The sequence below is a fragment of the Xenopus laevis genome, chromosome 8L, assembly GCF_017654675.1.
Source record: "Xenopus laevis strain J_2021 chromosome 8L, Xenopus_laevis_v10.1, whole genome shotgun sequence".
Lineage (NCBI taxonomy): Eukaryota > Metazoa > Chordata > Amphibia > Anura > Pipidae > Xenopus > Xenopus laevis.
Window position 1 is genome coordinate 77,870,170 of NC_054385.1, and position 27,298 is coordinate 77,897,467.

The 27,298-nt window shown below is 36.9% G+C and overlaps 1 protein-coding gene across 2 annotated transcripts in view; it reads right to left on the reverse strand.

Annotated features, from left to right (window-relative positions):
* Nucleotides 1-27,298, reverse strand: part of rps6ka5.L (ribosomal protein S6 kinase, 90kDa, polypeptide 5 L homeolog) — a 43,870-nt gene that overhangs the window by 7,178 nt on the left and 9,394 nt on the right. Inside the window, exons 2-11 of one of the 2 annotated variants that reach the window (XM_018230416.2) lie at nucleotides 24,202-24,273; nucleotides 20,669-20,887; nucleotides 13,268-13,383; nucleotides 7,064-7,171; nucleotides 6,829-6,912; nucleotides 6,526-6,629; nucleotides 3,101-3,251; nucleotides 2,675-2,836; nucleotides 1,436-1,561; nucleotides 971-1,104 (exon numbers count right to left, since the gene is read on the reverse strand). In XM_018230416.2, the coding sequence (XP_018085905.1) occupies nucleotides 971-1,104; nucleotides 1,436-1,561; nucleotides 2,675-2,836; nucleotides 3,101-3,251; nucleotides 6,526-6,629; nucleotides 6,829-6,912; nucleotides 7,064-7,171; nucleotides 13,268-13,383; nucleotides 20,669-20,887; nucleotides 24,202-24,273 (1,276 nt within the window). Of the gene's footprint in view, nucleotides 1-970; nucleotides 1,105-1,435; nucleotides 1,562-2,674; nucleotides 2,837-3,100; nucleotides 3,252-6,525; nucleotides 6,630-6,828; nucleotides 6,913-7,063; nucleotides 7,172-13,267; nucleotides 13,384-20,668; nucleotides 20,888-24,201; nucleotides 24,274-27,298 lie in introns of those variants that run through there. The other variant, XM_018230417.2, reaches the window with a different exon arrangement.

A 27,298-nucleotide genomic window follows, 5' to 3' on the forward strand; every position in this document is an offset into this window, starting at 1 on the left:
TCTTAGCAGACGAATGTAACATATTTCTATTTAAAAATAAATTAATAGAAAAAACAAAGTGGCTGGCCAGCCTCACATCAAACTGCTTTAAAGTAATTAAAATATAATGTACTATTTCCCTGCACTGGTAAAACTGGTGTACTAAACACTGCTATAGTTTAAATAAGATGCCAATAGCCATAAGGTAGCTGTTCCAGTCAAACAGGGCTAAACGGCACAGGATAAAAAAACAGACACGGATAAAAATCTGTTTAGAATCCAAACAGGAATCAAAACGCACTGTTTTCTACAGAATTTATCTGCTATGTATCATGTGCCTTCTCTCTTTTTTCAGAATGAATTGCTACCCCCCCCCCCCCCCCGCTAGGGTTGCCACCTGTGCAGATTAACATGGACAGCCTACTTTTTTTGAAGGGCTGTCTGGGCCAAAACTGCCTGTCGCGTTTTCCAAATGAAGAAAACCAGGCAGGATTCCCTGAGACTCACCTGTGATCTGTCAATCGCCAATTGACCATGTTTTAGCACCGTCCCCAGTGTCACTGGCCCACTGCCACAATGTCACATCATTGGTCACGTTATTGGCCTGCCCCATCCCGAATTAACAGCAGGGAAAGGAGGCAACCCTAAGTGCTATTCAGCATCTTAATTATATAAACTATAGTAGTGTTTCTGAAGCAACCACACTAATTTTACCTGCCAGTGTCAGCTACATTCATTCAGAAAACAAACATTTCACCCACTAAGGTTCACATACTTTGTGGCCAAACACAAATATTTAACTTTGGATCATTTCCCTCAAAAAAAAAAAAAACCCATAATATTTCTGACTCATTTGTTTAATTGGGTTCTTATTATCTAGTTTTAGGACAAACAGATCACATATCTACACCTATTTTTTGAAGAAGTGAAGAAAGTTTTGAAAGCACAGACTAAGTGAAGATTATAACAGCATTATTATATTAGTACCCACCGTTTGCTGATGATTTTCACTGCATAATCTTGGTTTGTTTTTTTATGCAAGCATTTGCGGCATATGGAAAAACTTCCCTCACCCAGTGGTTTGTCTTTAAGATCCAGTTCATAATGCTGATAAAAAGGAGAGTCCTGCCACAAAATTCATGGCATACATATCAGAAGCAAGCACTCCAACCATCCATGGCAGTAAATGCAGAATATGCCTAACCTAGACAGTCTATGAATGCTGTTCTGAAAAAATCTAAATGATGCATTCTTTCCTAAGCACTGGTATATTGGATATTATAAGGAAACAAATTAACACATTCCATGTTGTGTTAGGTGCTTATTTTCACCTGTTCACAGTAAGTCAACTTGCTTCTATACCACTTACAATAAATGCTAGAACAAATAGCCAGTTCTGACTTAGAAGGTACATTCAAGTAATACAATATTTTTAGAGCAAAAGCCAAACAAATACCTTCATCATTGCACTCCTTGCTATAGATGTAATGCCAGGACGTTCAATTCCGAAATGATACTGCAAAGGATCTGCTATAGCAGCATTGGGCTTAAACAGAATAGAAGGTGCAACAAAAGAATAGCCCTGTAAAGAAAGAGACAATGATTATTTGAAAGCAAACGTACTGCACAAAAAAAAAGGTGAATTATTTATTTAAAATTTACCAGTGATCAGGATACAGTCAGCTGGATAATCAACTTTCATGAAGGCAAAATTATTTCACAGAAGTAAAGTACCTGTACTGCCTCCCTTGCAATAATATGACCCTTAAATACATTTATGAGCTTGTACAGCAGATCAAGACGCCACACACTATTGCCTATGGCATTCACTTAAAGGGGTGGTTCACCTATTAGTTTGTTATAGAACGGCTAATTATAAGCAACAATTGGCCTTCATTTTTAATTTTGAATAGGTTTTCTAAGGTTTTCTAATTATTTGCATTCTTCTCCAGCTTTCAAATGGGGTCATGGACACCACCTAAAAACAAATGCTCTGTAAGGCTACAGATTTGTTGTTATTGCTACATATTATTTACTCCTTTCTATCCAGTCTATCTCCTATTCATATTCCAGTCTCTCATTCAAATCAATGCAAGGGTGCTAGGGTAATTTGGACTCTAGCAATCAGATTGCGGACATTGAAAACTGGAGAACTGTTGAATAAAATTGAATGAAAACCAAATGCAAACTGTCTCAGAATATCACTCTCTACATTATACTAAAAGTTGATTTAAAAGTGAACAACCCCTTTAACTTTTCCCTTGTAAAAACTAAAAGTAATATCAATAGGGGCACATTTCTTACAATTCAAGATCACTTCTATAGAAGTCAGCAGGAGGTGAATTTTTAACAGTCAAGCTTTTTTTTATTAATAGCTTTTTTTTTTTAAACATTTCTATTTGTAAACATGAATGGAACAATGCAAGTTGTTAAATAATATGCTATCAATCAAAAAAAATGATCACAAAAGATAAAAATTAATTTGTAATTAATCATTATTTTTTTCCCTGTCCAAACAAATTTGAAAAACTGTAAATATTCAAATAAATAAACCTGTCTCTTAGTGTAAATTACAGCATACAGGTAGCTTCCTATGCTCTAAACCAGGTTTTTTCTGTTTTTTTTAATTTAAAAAAAAAAAAGAAAAAACTGGTTGCAATCATCTGCATTTTGAATTGAACATCTGGTCACTTACCTGAAATATCCTGTCTGCGTTCATAGGCAAAGCAGCAGGGGAGTATGTGGGATCCATTTCTGTAAACTCCTCTGCAAAATTTCCAACATCCAATTCATCTTTAATTATGGGTTTAAATGGTGCAGGTATTCTTTTAGCAGCCAAGTCATCCCAATGAAGACTCTGCAAAGAGATAAGACGTCTTCATTCCAAATAGGCAAAGGCTCAGCATGACTATAGAAAATTTTAAATATTCTACTTCTTTCTTGCATTATAGTGTAGAGTAAGGCAATCCACAGCAGGCATTGCAAAATCTACAGATAAAGAGTTTAAGAATAGCAAAGTCTGGATCCACAATTAAGCCACATGGTAACAAAATGGATGAAGCTGGTAGATGCTCAAAGAAAATTACACATTTTCCATTAAAATACTTTTTTTGCTTCTCACCTTAAAGAAGGGATGTTTTTTTATTTCATTACATCCATCTGCTCCACATCCCAATCGTTTCTTGGGATCCTTTAGTAAAAGGCACCGAATTAGGTCTTTTACAGAGTCACTCATTTCTTGAGGATAAGGGGGTTCACTTTTCAATATCCTCCTATATAAAAACAGAATAGCTGAAATAAAATCTTCTTAAAGGAATTGTTAATCATAAAAATATTGGTTAAATAATAGATTAGAGGTTGTGCAAAATAAAAAATGTTTACAATATAGTTAGTTAGCCAAAAATTTTATGTATAAAGGCTGGAGTGACTGGATGTGTAACATAATAGCCAGAACACTACTACCTGCTTTGCAGCTCTTTTAGTTTCCAATGATTAGTTACCAGGCAGTGACCAATCATTGACTTAAGTGGGAGCCACATGGGTCATAACTGTTGCTTTTGATTCTGAGCTGAATGTTAAGGATCAATTACAAACTCACGGAACAATTATGTCCCATGTGGCCCCCTTTAAAGTCGCTGACTAACTCAGAGTTAGAGAGCTGAAAAGCAGGCAGTAGTGTTCCGTTCTGTTCTGTTAGACGTCCATTACATTTTTTGGCTAACTAACTATATTAGAAACGTTTTTTTATTTTGCACAGACTATCTATTTACCCAGTTTTACACTGAACTGTTCCTTTAAAGGTGTGGTTCACCTATCAGATAACTTTTAGTATGATGTAGAGAGTGATATTCTGAGACAATTTGCAAATTGTTTTTAATTGTTTTATTATTTAAGGTTTTTGAGTTATTTGGCTTTTTATTCAGCAGCTCTTCAATTTGTATTTTAAGCAATCTGGTGGTAGCTAGGATCCAAATAGAGTTGCCACCTGGCCGGTATTTTACCGGCCTGGCCGGTAAAAATGATGACTGATCCCAATGATATTAATGGGAAAAAATTATAAATATATAGAAAGGCCAGTATTTTTTTCAAAAAAAGGTGGCAACCCTAGCTCCAAATTACCCTAGCAACCATGCATTGATTTGAATAAGAGACTGGAATATGAATAGGAGAGGCCTGAATAGAAAGAAGAGTAATAAAAAGTAGCAATAACTATGCCTCGGTTCGGTCTCTACATCATACTAAAAGTTATCTGATAGGTGAACCACCCCTTTAAAGGAACAGTTCAGTGTAAAAATAATAACTGGGTAAATAGATAGTCTGTGCAAAATAAAAAAAATGTTTCTAATATACTTAGTTAGCCAAAAAATGTAATGGACGTCTAACATAAGCAAAAAGGATGTTAAATAATCAACTCATATTGCATTCATTGTTCCAAACTTTATTGTAACATGATACTGTTGTAAGTGCACAAAAAAGCAATAAAAAACAATTGTTAAAAAAAAAGTAACAATACATTTGTAGCCTTACAGAGCATTTGCTTTTTAGAAGGGATAAGATATGCCCATTTGAAAGCTGCAAAGAGCCAGAAGAAGGCAAATAACTATAAAACTATAAAAAAATAAATGAAGACCAATTGAAGAGTTGCTTAGAAGTGGCCATTCTATATAACATACAAAAAGTTACCTTAAAGGTGAACCATCCCTTTAAAGAGGTTGTTCACCTTCCAAACATTTTTTCAGTTGAATTGTTTTCAGATAGTTAAATTTTTTCCCCCATTTGAAGGGGAACTATTGTGAAAATGAAAATTTAATATAAGCTTCATCATACTAAAATAAGAAACTTTCTAAATGCAATAAATTAAATTCTGCATCATTTCGGAAATAATCAAGTTTATCTTCACTGTCCCTCTCTCAGCATCTTCATTCTGTCTTCATGCAGTAGTTTGGTGTCAGATAATCATTTACAGTTAGATCCAATATATCTTATAGGGGGGCTCCTTTTGCCTAGAAAATGTATTAGAGCTCACTCTATTAAAATCACCAGAAATCCTGTCTCCCTACATGCAGGATTTGTGCAAAAGGCAGTTATTTTTTCAGTTGAGTGAGCTCTAATACATCTACTATAAAGCTGGCCATAGATGTAAAGATTTTTAAAAGATCAGATTGTCATCGTGAGACCACGATTATCTCGAAACGATCGTACAAATTGTCCATCAACTAAAAAGACCATTTCAGGTGATATTGCCAGGAAAACAAAGGGTAGCTGCCTGCTTGTCCCTTCAAACATAGATAGATTGCACTGGGGCCGATAAATAATTTTTTTTAACCTGGCCGATCAATTTTCTGACAGATGTCGGCCGAAAAATCGTAAGATGTACGATCATTCGAATCCCACTAACCGCACGGTAATTTCAAAGGATTGGTCGGATTTCGCTAAAAATCGGTCGTTCGGCAAGAAAAATCTTTGCGTCTATGTGGACCTTAAGATATATTGGATCTAACTGTCAATGAGTATCTGACACCCAGCTGCTGCATGAAGACCAAATGAAGAGAAACATATGCTGAGAGAGGGACAGTGAAGATAAAATTGATTATTTCGGGAATGATGCAGAATATTTAATTAATTATATTTACAAAGTTTCTTATGTAAGTATGCTGAAGCTTATATTAAATTTAGATTTTCGTGATAGATCCCCCTTTAAGGTTCCTGTCTGGTGTTTCATTCTGGCACTTTAGTAATTCAGATGCAGATTCTGAAAAGTTACAATTTTGCAACATTGAGTTGATACATTTCTCAGCAACATCTCTGGAATATCAATAACTATTGCAACAATTCTAACAGCTATCTTGAACTGAGGCTGGCGAGCCCGCATATGATGTGGCGTGTGTCTTTGACGCGGGCGTGCCGAATATGGCGCAACACTCGTAAAATGTATGCATATTATGCCCCCCCCCCAGTCCTTACAAAGAATTTGGGCTTTACACCAGTCCCTTGGGAGTCGGTGACCCCCCCCCACCGTGCAGCTTTAGAAAGGTGAAAATTTTGACAAACTTCAATATTAGAAAAAGGTTACACATAGAAAATAGAAAGTAGTTGGAAAAAGCCTATATTTCTGGTGAACTAACGGAAACCAATTGAAATTAAAAAAAGTGATGGAAGATGAACAACCCCTTTAAGCCAGGAAGCAACAAATAATCCAAGTACTAGCAAGCATACTATTTGTTTTCATTCTGTAAACGCTCTAGCAATACATCAGCAGTTGTCACTAACTGTCCCATTCCATTACAAGTCAATACGAATCATGCAGATTATTGGACATAAGAACAATAAATGATCAGTTTGAAAAAAAAATTTCTGTGTGCAATACGCAATGAGATTCCAAATTAGTTAAATGAAAACCATTTAAGCTCTAATTGACATTCTTGCACCACCATTCTCAGGCATTAAAAGTAGCCCACCATTCTCAGGCATTAAAAGTAGCCACATATTTCATAAGTTTTTATTTCCATGATCATAGCAGGTCTATGCAACAGTTGTTAGACTTACCTAGAAATTTCAGCCTGAGAATTCTTCTCTCCATCAACAGTAAAAGGGGATGCTCCAGTCAGTAACTCGTACATTAGGACACCTAAACTCCACCAGTCTACTGCCTGCAATACATTAAAGTACTTTTCAGCTATTTGCACAGTATATCTACTGCCTTTAAAACAGCAGAATGATACAAACAAATGTGTCTTTGCATGTACTTTGAGCAAACATAGCTTTTATTGATAGATGCAAGTATCACAATATAAGGAAATTACAACCTTTTATGCAATGTATGATGAATTCGCCATGGCAGTGAAATACCTTATCATGTCCTGAATCACCTCCTTTTACAATCTCTGGTGCCATATACTCTATAGTCCCACAAAAAGAATATGCCCTTTCATTCTAAAAGTGAATAAGAAATTTGGTTTTAAAAATACATACATTTAGTAGGCATCATGTACCCCATATTAAAACATGTTTTCCCATAACAGTATCCCTTTAAGGTTTACTTATACTTTATACTCTAATCAAAACAGAGCTTTAATAAACTTACTTCATCAGACAGAAACTCTTTACTAAGTCCAAAATCTGTTAACACCACGTGTCCACTGGAGTCTAGAAGAATGTTCTCGAGTTTTATATCCCGATAGATTACTCCAAGCTGTAAAAATAATTTTATTAACTATTTTATTGTCGTTTTGGATGGATATTTGACTGCTACACAAAAATATGCAAATACAAATATATTATGTAAAAAATTATATTTTTCTACTTTACAAGAGGTTTTTTAACCCTTTAAGTGCCAGCAGAATTTTGCATTTCGTTTGTACTCCGTGTCCGATGTTTTTTGAACATTTTGTGTCAATTTATGGGCTTTACCTGGGGGAATTTTTAGTTTACCTAGGAAAACAATACATTTGTTTTTTTTCGGGAGATTTTTTTAAAAAAATTGCCATTTTTCACAATATAGGGATTTATACCAGAAAATATTTTATTTCATGCACAAAAAATCAACTGGTTTGGAAAGCCTCAAGTGTCTCAAACTTGCCAACACCAGATATGTATAGTTTTATGGAGATTTTTAACTTCTATAGATCAAAAATTCCCAACATTAAATTACCAAATTTTAAAGCACTTCAGTAGAATATGGCATACCAAAGCCAATAAATCCTGGAATTTACCACAGGAAACCATATTCATACACCAAATTCTGTCAAATCCAAAATGAGTAACCATGTCATTCTACTACTAATTACTAAACATCAAAGCTTTACTGAACTTGGTGGTTTTCATAAAAATGTATGAAAATTCTGAAAAATCAACCCAAAACTTTTACTTTGCAAGTTCTTATCTCCCAAATAACATTAGGTAGCAAGAAAAAGCATACTAAATATAAATGGCAGGGGTCCACTGAACAGTTTGATGCCCATTTTGATGCCCATTGTGCAAAGGATTACCAAAGTATCTGGCGTTTATAGACCCCAAAATGAAATTAGCACATACAATTTGTCCTGGAATTCACTTCAGCTAATAATCATCAGATTTACTGCATTTTTTTGCAGGGTAAAAACAAAAAAATACCTGCCCCCCAAAACCATATATTTTTGGAAATTATACACTCGGCTGAATCAAAAATGGATATCCATGTCTTTCTCCTGCAAACTACTGAGTTGCAATTCTTTCCCAAAATTATCGGTTTTGATGAAATAGCTGAAAATCGCCTCAAAGCTTCCACTTTCTAGCTTCTCATCTCCCACATAGCATTAGGCACTAAGAGATAACATCCTAAATATGAACACCAGGGGTCCACTGAACCAGAAGTATCTGGTGTTTAGAGACCCCAAAATGAAGTTAGCACATACCAATATTCCCGGAACTCACTTCAGCTATTGAATAATCATCACATTTGTTGCATTTTTTGCGGGGTTAAAATACAAAAAAAATACATCAACCCCCCCCCAAAAAAAAACATATTTTTGCAAAGTACATATTCAACCGAATCTAAAATGAGTAACCATGTCTTTCTACTCCAAACTACTGAGTCGCAATGCTTTCCCAAAATTGTCTGTTTTGATGAAATACCTGAAAATCGCTTCAAAGCCTCGACTTTCTAGCATGTTATTTCTCACATAGCATTATACACCAAGATAAAACATCCTAAATATGAACACCAGGGGTCCACTTAACAATTTGATGCCCAATATGCATACATTTACCAACACAGTACAGAGATCCCCAATTGCAAATAGAACATATACATTTTCACTGCTGACACTCTGGCTGCTGCAATATACGTAACTGGTGTATTATGTGCCACAAAACCCCATAAAAGTGGGAAGACCCTAGAAAACCATATACTTTTTTTGAAAATACAGAATCTGCAAACTACCAAACTGCAGATCTATGCTAAATGTAGCGGTTTTTATGAAATTTCAGAAAATTGTCACAAAGCTTGCATTTTACCCCATTATATGCCCCACATTTCATAACGTACCAACAAAAAACATCTTAAATAAGCACGCAAGGGGTCTACAACACTTTGATGCCCAAATATGCATAGATTTATCTAACTATGTGGCATATAGATAACTGAAGTAAAGAACTACCCTCGCACACCCTGGCCGTCCAGACAAACGTGAATCCCAGGTGCTCGGCGATAGAGGAACTTGGCAGCCTCAAGAGTAACGTCTAAACAGAACACACCGGCACAACATGGGTACTGCTAGCAGTTATAACCTTGCATATAGATAACCCCAAACAGATATATAGCAGACAAAATTTCCATGGGCAAAAACAAGTAGCAAAGAAGGCAATAAAATCGCTAAAATCCAATGCTTTTTTTTCAGAATGACAGTTTGATTAATATAGCTTGGCCAAATAATTTTATGGACAGAAACAAGTGAACATCACCTATTCAGAGCTGAAAAAGGCGAAAAATGCAATAAAAGGTCTAAAAATGCACCAATATCACCAAAATTGTAATATACTACAAAAGGTATTGTGTAGTGCAGTAATATGCTATTCACAATGGCAATAAAACATTTTTTCAGGCAAAAAACCCACATGATGCATTAAAAAAAAAATTGTGAAAGTGCATATAAGTATGTGTGCATTTGGTAAAATGCATGTCGCATGTGTTTGCCACAGCAGGCACATAAGATTTCACGTGCCTGCTGCGACATAGGGGCCCCTGGATGATCGTGCCCCAAGGGCCACTTGTTCCCCCACTCTGCTTATTGCTTAGGGGCAGGGGAACAATTGGGTCGCAAGGCAACGGCTTTGAAAGCAGCTTCTCTGCTCGCAGACCCGGAAGTGTGAGGCATGTGGTAGGTGTCAAAAGGTGAATTTTTGCCTTTAATTTCTCCCCAATTGCCTATGTAAGATACAAGGGAGATGTTACTAAACAGGAAATGGTTTCTCTGTTTAAAGGATTTTGCTGTCTGGCCTGCTGTAGTGTTCTGGAAGGAACAGGCAATACATTCCAGTGGTCCAGTTCGCATGTTGAAGCTCAGTTTCCACAGGAAGGCTGTCCTGTGGAAAGGTATTTAATTGTAATATGAATGTTCGCAAGGTCTCTCTGAGCAGGGCACAGAACAGGAAGGTCTGTGTTAGGGATTCCCTGAGGGGCTGGGGGTACTGCCTGCCACTGCAAGGAGCAGAGGGAGATGAGACCAGGTGACAGAGTCAAAAGTGATTGAGAAAAGTCAGAAGGTGAGACAGGCCAGGGGCTGGTGACCACATATCACAGGAGGAGAGAGACAGCAGGGCTTAGTGAGAAGCTCAATATTCCAGAGTGTGGAAGACACCCTGTATGGTGAGAGCCCCAGAGTGGGGAAAAATCTTGAATGTGTGCTGTTGAAACGCTTATGAAATGTGTTCCTGTTACCTTTGAGTTGCTAATAGTTTGCCTGAATAAACCTGTGTTTTTGCCTTAAATGTGGTGTCCCTGTCTTTATGCTTTCGATCCTATGCTTATCTGCCTACCATTGCTAATTTTTCCCAAAAATTACATGTCAGCTTGTCACATGCACTTTTATTATTTTAGAAATTTTACACACAAAACTTAGATTCTACGTTCTGTGCGCACTCATAGGGTTAACATATTGTTGGAGCCACATGTAATATATTTAACAACTGCTTGAATTACTATGTTTATAGTAGCATGCTTTCAACTGTTAAATCAGTATTTGCTAGTATTATACAAGTTTTAGCACTTACTTTAAGGGAATCAGATCATTATTCAACAAGAATGAAATCCTAATACCCATGGCACACTGGGCATATTCACTTCTGGCATTTTTCAATAAATGGCAACCATGCCTAGGGTGTACTTTCATCAGGGAACGTTAACTCCCCCTTCCAAAACATTGACAGTACATTGGTGACCTCAATAAATGGAGCAAGTTCCACATCTGCATTTTATTGAGAGCAAAGTTTACCTTTATGTTAACTTTTTGTATATTATAGACTGCCCTATGTGTAGCAACTTTTCAACTGGTCATCATTTTTGTAGCTTTTGAATTATTTTCCTTCTGTGGCCTCTTTCCAGCTTATCAATAGGGGTCACCAGCAACCAAAAAACAACTGCTCTGTGAGACTACAATTTTATTGTTATTTTATTTTATCATCCAAACCACTGTCTTAGTAAGGCAAAACAAACCCTAGCAACCCAATACCTGCTGAAAAAAGCTTACTAAAAAGACATATAAAATAAAATGAAAGACCAACTGATGTGTGTTTCATTTTTCCTTGCGTCTAACACTGCAGTGTTGCAAAGGTAATAAACTTGTGTACTTGTGATTAGGAAAGCCAAAGAAAGTGACTTTCTCATGAAACCACCAAGGGTGCTACAGTGTCGAAACATGGTAACATTTTACAAAAGACTTTGTGCATTAAAGTATGTATCTGATCACACGATAAGTATATTGGGGTAGAACCAATTCTCTCAAAAGATAGGTGGCTCTACAATACATCAACGACCATGTTTAACAGCATGGAAAAAAAGCAGAGTGGGATGAAATCAAACATTCTCCTAAAACAGATCACACAAAAATATACTTTTGTCCTCTCCACAAAAGTAATGTTTTGTGTTCACTTTACAATACTATGAATTTATTCTGAGTATTAGCCTTCAGAACACGCAGTTTTAGAATCAGCTTTGCAACAACCGCAACAAATTATCTGTGTTAACACTGGTTCAAAAAAGAGCAGTTAAAGATTTTGCTGCAGATATTTTAGGCAATCCTTCTGTGGTTTGTAGTATAGGATGTTAAAGTGTTTCTCACATTTGGTAAACATCAGTTAGCAAACATGGTTCCTCTTTCTCTATAAAGTGTCTTTCTTTGGCATAACCATTATTTTATATCATTAGCTTAAAATGTTAGATTATTCTGTGTTTTCTTTAAATGACAAATACCAACTGTGACATTTATTTAAAGTTTTTCAGAACATGTTTACTTCCTCAGAATGTTTAAGAAACAATTAAGATTAAAGTCTTGCTTTTCAGACATTGTATACAGTGCCTTGAAAAAGCATCTAAAAGCAGATTTACTAAACGGCGTAGATTTGCCAGTGTCCAATTCGCACCCAGCGCAACACTTTGCCAGGTGAAAATTTGACAACTCCAGTTCATGAACATGCGGAGTTTGGTACTGGGTGCCAAACGCCAACAACTTTTCACAAGCGGTACTCCGGTAATGCGAGCATTTTAAAGCAAAGATAAGGTAGCGTTCATTTCTGACCTTGCGCTCAGGTTAATTTGCATATGGTGGGACATTTAAAGTTGTTTGGACTTCTTTCTGTTATATGTCGCAGCAAATACTTTACATTTACACTTTTTTTTTAGGACTTTTGCAGGCTATCACTCTGAAATAAGGAAAAGTCGCTAGCGGTTTTTTTGAACTTTGATGCATTTTCCACTCACAGAATGTGATGCAAGTGACAGAACATTGAGGAAGCTGAGACAAAGATAAACAAATGGATCAACTAAATGTATTAATTTAGATCAGTTACAGAGGCTACCCCCCAGTACTGCTTTTGAAAGATATAAGGTGAGGGAAAAAAAAAACTTTCCACTTCAATATTAGAAAAATATAAGTAATAAATGTAATTGGAAAAAGTCTTTATTTCTGGTGAACTATCTAAAACCAATTGAACTGTAAAATGTGTTAGAAGGTGAACAACCCCTTTAAGGCTTTTGACATTCAGCTGCTTTTGTGTTTTCCGGGCTGATCTCGCCTCTGTGTACCTTCCGTGTACTTTTCAGTGCAGATACATGGAGATTTGGAAGAGCGCGGATCAGCTTCTCTCGCTTGCAGGCTGAGAGCAGCAGAGGCACTGCTCCATGTGATCTTCCCATTAGGGGCCAATTTATGATTGCTAGAGCCTTTTTTTTTTTTTTAATTCAAATCTGCTTTTATTTAGATGGATACAAAAGTACATACAAGGTACATCGTGCAAGGACCTTTACAGATATCACGAGCATTAGACACATTGTGATAGGTGTTATTAGAGCCTTTTGACTTGACCAATCTTAAAGGAACCCCTGCGTTGGATTTCATGCCAAAAAAAACCATGGCAATTTTAGTTATTTTCCACAAACAGGCTAACAAATAAAAACTACTGCACCTAAAAGCTGCCAAGGTTTTCTCTTTGTTACAAAAGCCTGTTTATGGAAAATAATGAAAAATCCAGAGTTAATAGCATTTTTTCTACATTCAAATGTACAAGGATGCTGTAATGTGCAAAAAAATATTACCTTATGTAAATGTTCAAGTGCCAGAACAATTTCCCCAATATATACCCGCACCTCATTTTCAGTGAACTTCTCCCTCTGGGATAAATGAGTGAAGAGCTCTCCACCATTAATATAATCTGTAAGGCAATAATTAAGACATATGTAATACTTCCAGGCACTGGTGCACAAACAGTAATCACAAAAATTACCATAACCATTTCTATGAATTGAACATGGATAATTTTTCTCTTCTTTTTTTCCCCATTCACATCACCGTGGAACTCCCACATACTGTACTACCATCATAAAAATTAGGGCCTATGGCACATGGGCTGTTTTGACTATCAGTAAACAAGTCGAAAAGAGTGGTAGCCAAAATACTGCTATATTCTTGGTTTTACTTCCTATAGTAATAATATTTGTGAAACTGCCAAAGGTACTGTATATGTGGTGATTACAGACAGTCCTCCACTGAGAAACGCTTGCTTTTGTCGATTTCAGTAAAGGAGTTGTTCACCTTTAAATTCATTTTTAGTATGATGCAGTGAGCGATGAAACAGCTTGCAATAAGTCTTCATTTTTTAATGACCCAGCTCTGTGTTTAACAGCTAGTTTGGGATTTCAGCAACATAATAAAAGGTAACAAGGACCGATATAAATATGGCCAAAACAATTCAGGACCAAGTTGGTCTTTAAACGTTCCATACAGTCTTTTCCATACAGATTTTTTTAGCATTTGTGCCCCTGAGGAAGACCCTTAAGGTCGAAACACGTTGGGCTCAGTAAATATTGTTTTGTATTTTTTGTTATAGTTTTCCTTTTTGTAATACATTTAATTTTCTTTAATTGGGTGTGCTATTTGTTTTTGATTATATCTAGTAGCTACCTTTGGAGACCCTGATGGGGAGTCTCCTATGGATTAGCACCCTGCATTTTATTTTTGAGGGTGTGCGCCTTCTCCCCCTAATTCTATAACAGATTGAATGGCTTATGACTGCACACAGAATAAATAGCCCACCAGGTCACTTGCTGACATTGCTTGCTTTTGGGAACAGGCCTGTCCAACAGGGGCATTTACATTTCTTTTATGATATATAAATAATATATATATATTTTTTTTCCTTTGCTATGTCACAGGACCCTTTATATTTAGACTTTTTAGAGTTTAGTTTTTTATTTTAACACCATGGTGTCAATGTGCCTAAAGGTTTCTAGTCAACAAACAAAAAGGCCTGGAGACTGCAACAGTTAAAGAGCTTGGTCTCTAAGCAAAAGTCCATATTTATATGGATATATGTAAACATTAAACCTTTACAGAGTTGTTTCTGCATTTTTCCTCCAAAAGCATTTTGCCAAAATATTCAAAGAATTCTCTGGAAGTGATAAAATTCCCCACCCCCCCCAGTTCCCCAGAAACAATTATTTCAGCAATGGAAAATATCTCTTGCTGAAACACATTTCTTTTGTGCAGTTTCTACAACCCTAGTGAGATGGACAGAAAGTAAACCTGTACTTCAGGTTTCAAAGTGTCAATTTACTATCTGGGAATGTGGGACGTCTTCTATTAACGTGTAATTAAAATAAGCCAGTTTGCGAACAGGTTTTGGATAAACTGACATATTATGCTTTTGGGTCTTTAGTTAAAGTTAAGTGCTCCAACCATTTTCTGACTTCTTCCCAGCTCTCTACTGCATCTCCCTGGGCAAGTGTCTGTGCAATAAAGAAATTCCTGTACTGAACACACCTTTTTTTTCAGTGTAAAAGGGCATGCTGTACTTTACTTGTACAATCTAAATACAATTGAATTCAGAGGGGGGGGGTATTTATATGAAGGTTTTTTTTTTTTAATTCTTTTTTTCATTGCAAGGTTTTATTGATTTATTAAATGTACAAATGTTGTGAACAACATATGCCAGGAGAACCAGATTTTTACAATACAATTGCCTCCACCGGTTGTCTGTAGGCTACAACAGATCTACAACCTGGATTGGCAATCCACAGCTGTGAACTATTTGGGATCAAAAATAACAGCCAATCCTTTCCACTTATACCAGCACAACTATGGAGAAATTCTGAAGGATACGGCCACAACACTCCAAAAATGGAACACTACCTATGTTTCTTGGCTGGGGAGGATTAATGCCATTAAAATGCTGATTGTCCCAAAGCTTTTATACAAATTCAGGACTCTTCCCATTCCACTATTCACATCCTTTTTTCAGCAGCTTCAGAGGATACTGATGCACTTCATATGGAATCAGAAGAAATCTAGATTGGCGCAAGACGTTATGTATGCCACGAAAAGAAATGCTGGATTGGCTTGTCCTAATATACACAAATACTATAAGGCGACTTTGCTAGATCAACTGGCAGATTGGCACCTCCCGCCAGGCGTAAAAAAATGGGTTGATCTGGAACATTGGGTCTACAAATCTCAATTTGGTTACTCGATCACCGCTCATGTCTGGACCCTAGGCAAACATTGCCGCACTGACATGGATAAATTACCGCAGGCTACACAAGCGACTTTATATGCTTGGTACACCTCCAGAAACAATGTTTACCTATCGAATCCACCAAATGCACTTATGCCAATATCCATTTTGGAAGAAGTGATATCAGATCTGACGTTGTCCCTCTGGAAATCCCGCGGCATACAAAAAATGGGAGACCTGTTTGAGCAAGACAGTCTGGCCACCTTCCCGTCCCTGCAAACTAAATATGAGTTACCGAATTCGCAGCTTTACACTTATCTAAGAGTGCGGCACTACCTCCATGCGCACAAGTGGAATGGACTGCACCAACCTACTTTATTTGAAACTAGATGTTGGTCTCTATCGGGGAAACGGAAAGGAACACAGAGACTATATCAAGTGTTACAACAGAAAGAATCTGACACCGCACCTCTAGCGATAGAACGCTGGCAGACAGAGCTGCGGATACCACTGTCTACGGAGGTCTGGCGTGGGCTTTTCCGGCGTACGATCAAACACTCAAGGGCGCTTAACCACCATGAACTCACTGTTAAATTGATGTATAGGTGGTACTTAACCCCTGACAAAATACACAAAGCATTCCCCAACTCTCCCAACACTTGTTGGAGGTGCCGACGAGAAGCAGGGACTTTCTTTCATATTTGGTGGGCCTGCCCCATAGCTCTGGAATACTGGCAGAGAGTTAATGGTCTTCTAAAGGACATTACCGGTGATCTAACTATCCTCAGCCCAGCAATGGCCTTACTAGGCTATGATACAGTGGTAAGAGACACAACGACACATAAGGATATCACAAGGCTTCTTCTAGTCAGCAGAAGTTTATTGGCAAGACATTGGAAACAGTCTAGTCTCCCGCAGCGTGCACACATCCAAGCTGAACTCAACAGAGTGGATCTGTACGAACGAACTTTTTTTTCCTAAACCTACTTAAGGGAATAGCAACTCTCATTGCTTAGTAGTTGTGACATGTCTGTGCAGTCTCCAGTACCTTTCCCCCCCCCCCTCTATCTCTCTTTTCTTCTTTCTTCCTCCCCCATTTAATAATTGTAAACTGCAAAAATTGTTAATAAAAAAAAAAGATTTTTACAATACAATACAATACATCAGTGGTACAAACAGAATTACCTAGTAGTAGGTTGTAACATTACAGATTAGGCCACTTTATTCTCCTTCAGGGGCTAGCCAATACTGCCATATTGAGTTACATTTTCCCATGTGACCTGTTAGTGTATACATATACTTCTCTGGTTCACATTGCTTGTTCATGCTACTTTCCCAGTTTTCATACAAGGGGGGGGAGTATGATTCCACTTGAGTGTAATCTGTCTACAAGCTAAAAACAGTGCTTGGCATAGGAAAGTTACTGCTGCATGCGATTTCAGCAATTCAGGCATGATATTTAGGACACCTGATTTAGGGTCTTCCGGGACGTTAGCACTAGTAATATCTGCAAGCTTTGTAAGTAACCTTTCCCAGTATCCAACTATTTCGGGCAGTTCCTTATTGTATGCATCAGTGGGGACAATCTATGCAGTCTGGACCTTTTATGGTATGCTCTATGGGCCATATAAAAATGCATAAGTATTCTGTATTTCGGGGAAACAGAGACAGTTTTGGGGGGGGGCATTTAATGCACACTCCCATTGATAGTCTTTGAGCTGGACATGGTCCTTGTCCCAGAATGCTCTACTCTTTATGGTGGCTCTGCTAAACTTACAATCTAATAGTAACCTGTACAACTGGGATAGTCTCCCTTTAGTTTTTGTAGACATCACCCACTGTGCAACTTTAGTGTATCCTAGAGCTATTGGGTTTTTCTTATGGTACATCAACAAGGTACTGCTAACTGAATGATAAGTCAACCACTGAGACTTCGGTAGGCCCCCTTTACTTTTCAGATCTGCAAATGGGATCATAAATCCCTGGACCACACTTTTTCCAAGGTCTGTAGACCCAGCTTAGTACATTCAAGGGGGTGAAGCTCTTTTAGCTAGGTTGGGAAATAGCTTATTACCCCAAATCAGGGTACCAGGTGCAGTGGCTGGCTGGTAGAGGGAGTGTGTGCCTTAACCCAAACTTTATTGCACAGACTTATAATCTTGTTTGAAGTTGTGGAGTGTTTAGCCAACAGAGGTTGAAACGGTTCTGCCCTATCTGGGGCAGTGGCTTTCCACAACTGGTATAGTGGTTGGTTTGCTTGTTCAATGAGCATTGGGGGAACCTGTGAAAGCTGAGCAGCCAAGCAGTATGCCTGCCTGATGAAGTTATTTTCTAATAATGGATAATATAGTAAACAGGGGACAAATATAACATAGGTATGCTTATCATACATATTATGCTTGGTAAAATATTGAGCTTTTCCTATGAGAAGGGAGCTGCCATCCATCTGAATCAATGCAAAATATGCAGGGAACAAATTTCTGTACTCAGTGTTAGGTATGCCTTCTTTGTTTGACGTCTACAATGTAAAATGTACCTGTTCATAGAATATACAAAAGCTATCGTATTAATTCTATTTAATACAATCTCTACTTTCCAGACAATTCAGTCTAAGGTGACAATTTTTCAAAAGATAAAGCTAAATATATATCTTTTGTATGCCTAGAGCAAACACCTTCTTTCCACAGAAAAAAAAAAAAAAAGACATTTTGCTGTCAACAGTCACTGTCAACATCACTGGAATCTGGGTCATTCCCATCTCAGAAGAGAAGCCTAGCTCCTTTTTTTTTTACATTTTATATTTAGAGATCGCCACAGTCAGCTATAGTGAAATTCTGCCACTCTCTATTTATTTCTATGGCATTTTTATAGGCATAATTATCAAAGGGTGAACTTTACCTTTCATCAATTGATAAATACCCTTTTAAAAAATCCCATAGAAATGAATACAGAGTGGTGAAATTTCACAGTAGCTGACTTTGGCGATCTCAAACTTCACTCTTTGATAAATATACCCCTTAGTATGTTACAGAATGGGAAAAAAAGGTTTTTATTAGTTTTTGCCTTCTTCTGACTCTTTCCAGTTTTCAAAGGAGTATCACTGACCCTAGCATCCTAAAATAAATTGCTCTGTAAGGATAAAATATAACTGCCATTTTGACTTTTTATTACAGGTATGGGACCTATTATCCAGAATGCTCAGGACCTGGGGTTTTCTGATATTTCTGTAATTTGGCTCTTCATACCTTACCTTAGAAAATTATGTAAACATTAAATCAACCCAAAAAGCTGGTTTAGCTTCCAATAAAGATTAATTATATATCTTAGTTTGGATCAAGTACAAGGTAATGTTACATTATTAAAAAGAACATTTTTAAAAAATTTGGATTATTTCATTATAATGGAGTCTATGGGAGATTTCGTAATTCAGAGCTTTCTGGATAAAGGGTTTCCAGATAATGGATCCCATGCCTGTACTTATCTTTCTATTCAGGCCATGTTCTATTCATATTCCAGTGTCTCATTAACACCACTGCCAGTGGCTAAGGTAATTTGGATCCTAGCATGCAGATAGCTGCAGAAATTCTAAAGTGGAGAGCTGCTGAGAATAATAAAGCTAAATAATAAGCAAAAAGCACAAATAATATAACACGAAGACCAATTACAACTGGTGTCAGAATATCACTATGTACATCATGCTAAAAGTTTAATGGTGAACAACCTTTTTAGGAACAAAATGTTCTTCATTAAAGACATTCTGCCACTCCTATTCCTAAACCTCATTCTATTGTCAAAGTAGTAAAAACTGGATTAAAGCAAGCAAAACCCCTAGCTCTGGCTAGCATACACTTAATCTGACCATAGATGCAAAGATTTTCAGACTGGGTATGCATACCTCCCAACATTTCGGAAATAAAAAGACGGACAAAAAAGTTGCCGCGCAGCGTGGGGACTTTTTTACCACGCCCATTTTTGTGGCCACACCCTCTAATTACCATGCTCATTTCAAAAAATTTCGCAGGTTATAAAAATTTAAACATATTTCTGTGTTTTTTTCCCCAGTTTTTACAGTTTTGCTAATGAAGGTGAATAGCCCTTTAAGCAATGAGTCTAACTTTTCCCAAGGGACCTATTATTTTATATTGTTACAATTACTTATTTGCTTATCTAGATTGCTTACCTAAATACATTTGAATTGTTACAAATGTATCTTATCTACTGTTGCGGCTGTTCTGGGCTCTCTGCCAAAAGCTAATTAAGTTAGATTCTTTGTTTCTTTTTCTGGCTGCTCAGTGCAGAGAAAAACTGGACTTTCCAGTTCAAATGAGGGACTGCAGGTTGAGCTGTCAAAAGAGGGACTGTCCCTCTAAAAACGGGACAGTTGGGAGGTATGTGTGTGTGTGGATTGTCCTGACATTTTTCTTACCTTGGCAATCGGTGGTACAGACGATCAGACACTTAAAATATTTATATTGTCTACCGATAAAATCACTGCATGTAATACTTATCTGGCTATATAAATGGAAGATTATCACTAACTATTTGTCAGACATAACTTTTGAAAGCCCATGCACCAGTACTGATTCTTGTCCGCCATTACAGTGGTGCACATATTCAGAAGAGGATCCCTTGAAAAGTGCTAAGGCAAGCAGTTTTAGGCATCTCTTATGGGCCACAAATTAGTGTGATTACAGTCCCATGTGTATAAATTACAAATAATGGGCAGCCAAAAAGCCTAATATTACAAATAATCAGTTTTTATTTATACCAGTAAACAATGAAACATCCTAAACTCTAAATAGTATCATGACGATGGTAAATATTATTTATTTCATGCAACCACTAGATCCTACCAAAGCTACAAATACAGTAGCCAACTCTTACCAAGTAGGAATCAGAAGTACACACATACTACAGTATACCATGTAACATTTAAAATTGCAGACATGCACATATTTTTATTATGTTTTTCATTGGTGGGTCTTACCCAAAATGAGATGAAGTTTTGTGTCTGTTTGGAAAGCATAATGAAGTGTAACAAGGAAAGGCGATTGCCTTATATGTTCCAAAACTTGTCGCTCTGTTCTTGTGTGTTCAGCTGTCTTGGCTTTTTGAATGATAGTTGCCTTTTTCAATACTTTCATTGCATAAAGCTTCCCAGAGTCATGGCCGCTGATTTTCCGCACCAGAAATACTTTGCCATATGCTGTATGCATCAAGGAAGGGGAAAAACACACAACATTAGACCCATGGTATTTATGTTCTTTTAGATAAGTAATTGGAATGTCACAAAGTACTAGTATCTATATCACCCACTACCCACTGAAATGTGCAATAATTCTGAATGACATCACTGTAAATCAGAACCTGACTTACTTCAAACAAATGTATGGGAGAGGGGGGAGCAGGGTTCCAATATTTCAGATTTTACAAGAACTATTGTAATCAACTGTTATAATCATAATTTAAGTTGCCATCTTGTTTGCAGCTAATGGCACCTTGTCAAAATGTTTGTACAGGTATGAAATCCTTTATCAGGAAACCTATTATGCAGAAAGTTCTGAAATACAGGAAGGCCATTTCCCCTAGACTTGCCTTTTAAGCAAACACTACCTTGTATTAAATCCTAAGTACCATGGGACAAATTCACTAAAGAGCGAATCGGCTAACGCTAGCGCAAATTCGTCAGTGTGACGTCATTTCTTTACTTTGCCAATTTACTAACGGGTGCTGGCGTAAATTCGATAGCGAAGTGGACCTACTCTAGTGCTACTTCACACCCTTAAGCCAGGCGAAGTTGCGCTATGGTGATGGGACGTAACTACGCTAATTCACTAACTTGGGCATTTTACTGAACGTTACATCTTGCGCCAGACTATCTGCAATAGAGTAGATAGGGATTGCTTCAAAAAAACTTGCATTTTTTTTCTAAGTCCCAAAACACGCTGGCGTCTTTTCATTTTTTAAGGGTGATAGGCTGAAAAAGATCATAATTTTTTTGGGGGGTACCCTCCTTCCCCCCTACATTTCCTAACATATGGCACCTGAACTATATTAGTTGCAGAATTACCTTATTGAGTTTATATAATGTTTAAATGATTTTTATCAGACTTAAAATATGGTGATCCAGATTATGGAAAGATCCCTTATCTGGAAAAGCCAAACTCCAAGCATTCTGGATAATAGATTCCATACCTGTACTGGTATGGGACCGGTTATCCAGAATGCTTGGGACCTGGGCTTTCCAGATAATGGATCTTTCTCAAATTTGGACATTCATATCTTAAGTGTACTAGAAAATTATATAAACATTAAATAAACCCAGTAGGCTGGTTTTGCTTCCAATAAGGATTAATGATATCTTAGTTTCGACCATATAAAAAGTACTGTTTTAATACTACAGAGAAAAAGAAAATACGTTTTCGAAATTTGGATAAAATGGAGTCTATAGGAGCCTTTCCGTAATTCTGAGCTTTCTAAATAATGAGTTTCCGGATAACAGATCCTATACCTGTATATAGAAAAAAAGCTACCAGCTTACCACCAGAGGACATGCCTGCCCTTAATATACTCACATAGCAATTCATCAGTGTACTACAGGAGTTATAAACTGCATATACAGTGTCCTCAAAAAGTAGTCAGACCTTTGAACAATAATCAAATTTTACTGAATAACAAATTCTTCATTGGAACTTTGTTCTTAATAGTAATTGTATTTGAACCCTAAATATTTTGCAATATTGTTTTCGGTTAAAGTGTTTCACTGCAGATACATTTCTGTGGAAAGATAGAGGCACCAAAACAGGGTTCAAATTCCACAAAAATGCTGTTTACAGACATAACCATGCAGCATGATTAAAAAATCCTACAGGTAACACCGAAGAAACTCCTGATTCAAATGAATATTTCTTATAACTTGTAATCATGGGATTTGGTAAACTCAAATAAGGATTTAAGTATTCTTAAAGATATATTTTTTTTATTGGGGAACGGATTCACAGTAAATATTTTATTTATATGTGGCAGAACTCATGTAGCTGCTACAATAAATAAAAGTAAAATAATAATATTTACCCTTTAAACACTACTGGCTTGATTACTAGCCATAATCAATTGTGCAGATTTGATTTCTAGAACTGTCTGCTTATATTTGAAACAGGAAGTCTGCCCGCAGTATTGTGCAACACAATCCTACATCTGCACCGCAGTGACACGCCTTTTTTCATTTCTATAGGTAGTGTACTCTCATTTCAAATTAACCACAGCCAGTTTTACTTCAGTTTTAAGAGACATTCCAAGTGGTGTGGTATCCCTCTTTCGAAGAAATAAATAAGCAAATACAGGCAAAACAATCTTTTTTTTTTTTTTTTTTTAAAGGCTGGCAGAGTACCCTGCAACATACAGCTTACACCAGTAACAAAATAGTTTTTAAATCACAAGCAGCAGACAGTTTCAGCCTTAATAGTTGCTGTTTATAAAAGTGGATTTAGGTTAATATAAAAATTTTGTACAGGTATGGGACCGGTTATCCAGAATGCTCTGGGTTTTTTTGGATAACTGATCTTTAAGTAATTTGGATCTCCATACCTTAAGCCTACTAGAAAATCATGTAAACGTTAAATAAACTCAATAGGCTGGTTTTGCTTTCAATAAGGATAAATTATATCTTGGTTTGGATCAAGTACAAGAAACGGTTTTATTACAAAGGAATCATTTTTAAAAACTTGGATTATTTGGATAAAGTGGAGTCTACAGTAGAACCGACTTCCCGTAATTTGGAGCTTTCTGGATACCGGGTTTCCGGATAACAGATCCCATACCTGTACTCCTAACTACTAATAGTAGTGGAGCACAAGGTATTGTGCAACATAATTACTTCTACGGAATACTTCACACACCTCAGCCTCTATCTCACTAGATCTTACCCCACAGACATGGAACAAAGTAAAATCTGTGATTATTAAACCACACACTTTATTTTCCTATATATTGTCAATGGTACAAGAATGTATGCCATTTGAAGTAACTGTCCTGGTTATTAATTTGATAGGGCTGGGGTGGAGAGTAAGGTAGGAGTGGAGCAATTGAAAGGTAAACTTGTATATAAGGTGGGTGGTTGGTATATTTCAGTACAGCTTGGAAAGAACACATAAAGGTTCTTTTTATTCTCCATCAAAACCACTGGTATATTAAGACTTGAGCAGAATTAATTACATAGAAGAGATTATTTTTTAAGAAATTATGTTTAGGATAAAAGGTATTTGCAGCAGTCAAAGCTTCCTATAAAGAACATATTAATGGAACTGCAATACGATTGATAGATTAACAGTTCTGCTGCCAGACTGCACACAGTTTCTCTTGAGTGATAGAACCAGACACAAGTTTGTGTCAAAATCAAATTCAAAAGGTATCAAAATAACTAAGCCAACTGTTTTCAACTGTTTATCACAATTAATATGACAATTGCCCCCAATTAGTTTTAATTTCAAACGTTAGCTGTTGGATGTTTTCATCCCTTACCTCCAGTTCCAAGGACTTTCAAGAGTTCAAAGTTTTCCAGGCCAACTTTTTCTGTGTGTCCTGTTAAGTTTGCTATAAAACAATTAAAACACGGTAAAAACGGTTATTGTTACAAGTATCAGGGTCGATGAATCAGAATGATTTGCTAAAAAGTACAGTGTGTCCAGGACCTAATGTTGATTTGAATTTGAGTTAAATACATTCCGCAATAAACTTGGAAGGGTTCATATCTAATATTGTTTGAGAGGGATGCTTTGGGAAGAGATAAGGAGAATTAGTTTAATTTTAAGAAGTATCAGAGGGATCGTGGAAAAAATGAAGTGAAAGCCCTGAATTATACATTTATCTTTGTTTTTATTAAACACAAGGACAAGCCAATTAAACACAAGTTATTACTCTATTAAAATTTACCCAACAGTATGCAATATATAGAATTAAGGGGGAAATTTTGCTTTGTGAAAATAATGTTTACTTGGTGCATAATAAATACAAACACATTATGCTTCAACCCCAGTGAAAAAAAAAAAAGACTGCATGTTTTGCAGTTTACAATCTTTGCAATAAAATGTCTTCCTGAAGTGAATTTTTGAGAGATTTTCAGTTTCTCAGCAGTTTTGTGTTGCCAGAAGTTCCTAAATGATAACTTACATTTTGCCTTTCAACAGACAAAGAAGCACTTTTCCTGTAGTTTTTTAATTTCCTTTATGGCAAACACAGCAGTCCTGTCATGCTTAATGGCAGAGAATCTAAATATACACTATAGGTCACACTACAGTAAACCGGTCTCATGAATCAAAAAACATTTTTAATTACACATCAAGGCAGAGGCAGCAGGCATACTTTTAAAATGTACACCTAAGGGAGACACCCATTAGAGATATATATGCCCAACAGACACACACAGTATCAAAAACATCCCTTTCATCAGAAGCTAAAATCAATGCCTACAAAGAAGTCAGCACAAGCCAATTGGCAAGATCCACATCATCAGTTGCTAAGTATTACAAAAATATCATCATTACGATCATTTAACTCACGTGGTGCTAAACTGTAAAAATATCCACTCACTTTCTTTTTTCAGCACAGAAGTATTGATTTCACCTCCCTAATCCATAATGATATTTTGGATAATCCAGATATTTTTAAACCAGCACAAGCCCTCCATGGTATTCATGAAAATGCCTTCTGACTGAGGTTGAACTTTTACCCACCCCGTGATTACATGGAAAGTGCTTAAAGGACAAGCAAACCCAAAAGTTAAAAAAAACCTACCACCCCCATCCTACATAGACCCCCCTCCCTCCAGCCTAAGTATTAACCCAGGAAAATGCCCCTAACCCTTGATGCAGATTCAGGCATCTGAGTTCACAGGCGCCATCTTCAGCCGCTTCGTTGATCTTCGGAATGAGACCGAAGATGGCGTACGTGAACTCCGCTGGACAGAATCTGCATGCCATTTTTGTGCGTATACATATATGCGAAATCCATCTCACGAAAGTTTGGCCGCCTTATTGAAAATATACTGCGTATTTCAGCAAAGTGTGTTTCCAAACATGTGGATCCCATCCCATTTGCTGAAAAACGCTAATAGTCGCGTTGCGTGGCAGATGTTAGTTTGCAAACACCATGTGGCAATTGCTATAGCACGAATTCCATTATTTTCAATATGGCTTTTTGTGCGTATTTACGCTCAACCGTGTTGTTTTAAAAATGCGACCTCACCCATACGCTAGTAATCCCTCAATACTCAATAAAGCAGTTGTATATTAATAGTTTAACTATATAGCAGTGTATTATTACCTACTACTTTTTTCTTAAGCAACATATGTCTTACCCGAGTCCCAAATATAAAACTGCTACAAAAAACAAAAGAAAAATCTAACAAACAACTTATGACAATTTGTTTACCTAGGTCTCTAGCATTTTTGCACTGCACATCACTGGACACACAATGAACAGGTGGTGGTGGGGCAGAATCTGTCCAGCTATGGTCTTTATTTAGAAATCAGTTGGTGTTGCCAGGAGCTAAACAAATCTCTGGCACTTCATAAACAGGCAGTGGTCAGGAAGACAAGCTTCTAAGGGTCTCCCCACTTTTTGGCAAGGGTGAATGGTTTATTATTCTTAACATCTCACACATTATGATAATTACATTTTTTGCCTACTCTGAAATTTTAGTAAGTGGGTGAAGGTTCTTTCACAGTCATTTAAACCCAGTTGAAGATCTATGAATGTTAGATGGTTTTAAGCTGGGGTTAACTCTGCCTTTATTGTTTGCTTTATTACATAACAAAATATTTCTAGAATAGCTTCCTTTACAGCTGCTGCACATAGCATTATGTACTTTCCTGAAATGCAACAGCGCAAGATGAATACACAATTTAACAGAGTGAGAATAAAATATCAGTAAACAAGAACAAATAAAAGCTCTCCCCTAACAGATGTTGATTACAAAAAAAATGACTTAACAATTATAGGGTCTCATTTACTAATGATTCAGACTCAAGTGCTAAAGAACTAAGGGGCACAAAGTCACTCCCCTTAGAGTGTACACGTGTCCACGGTAGGGATACACCGAATCCACTATTGCCGAATCCCGAACCGAATTCAAACCCAAGTTTGCATTTGTAAATTAGGGAAAAAAGGGGGGGGGAAAGTGAACCGTGTGCACAAAAAAATTTGACTTCCTTGTTTGTGTGATTCAGATTCAGTTCAGCCAGGCAGTTGGATTCGCCCGGATCTGAATCCTTCTGAAAAAGGCCAAATCTTGTCCAAATCTGAGCTGAAGCCTGGATTCAGTGCATCCCTAGTGCACAGCGTACCTGCACTCTGCACTTCATAACAGGTTAGATTCCTGCAAAAGGTGAAGTGTAGTGCAGCCCTGTCCATAGTCCTACCTACAGCAAAGCGGGAAATATGGGAAATGTGTTAAGAACTATACTGAAGATCGCTCCCTCTTCATACGTGAAGAGCAAGGTACAATATTGGCATTCTACAAAGTCTTCTAGTCTGCAATAAAACCTCAATGTTTATATTGTTTACACAACACTGGATGCTGAGCAAAGCAGATGAGCAGAAAAATCTTCTTTCTCACAAA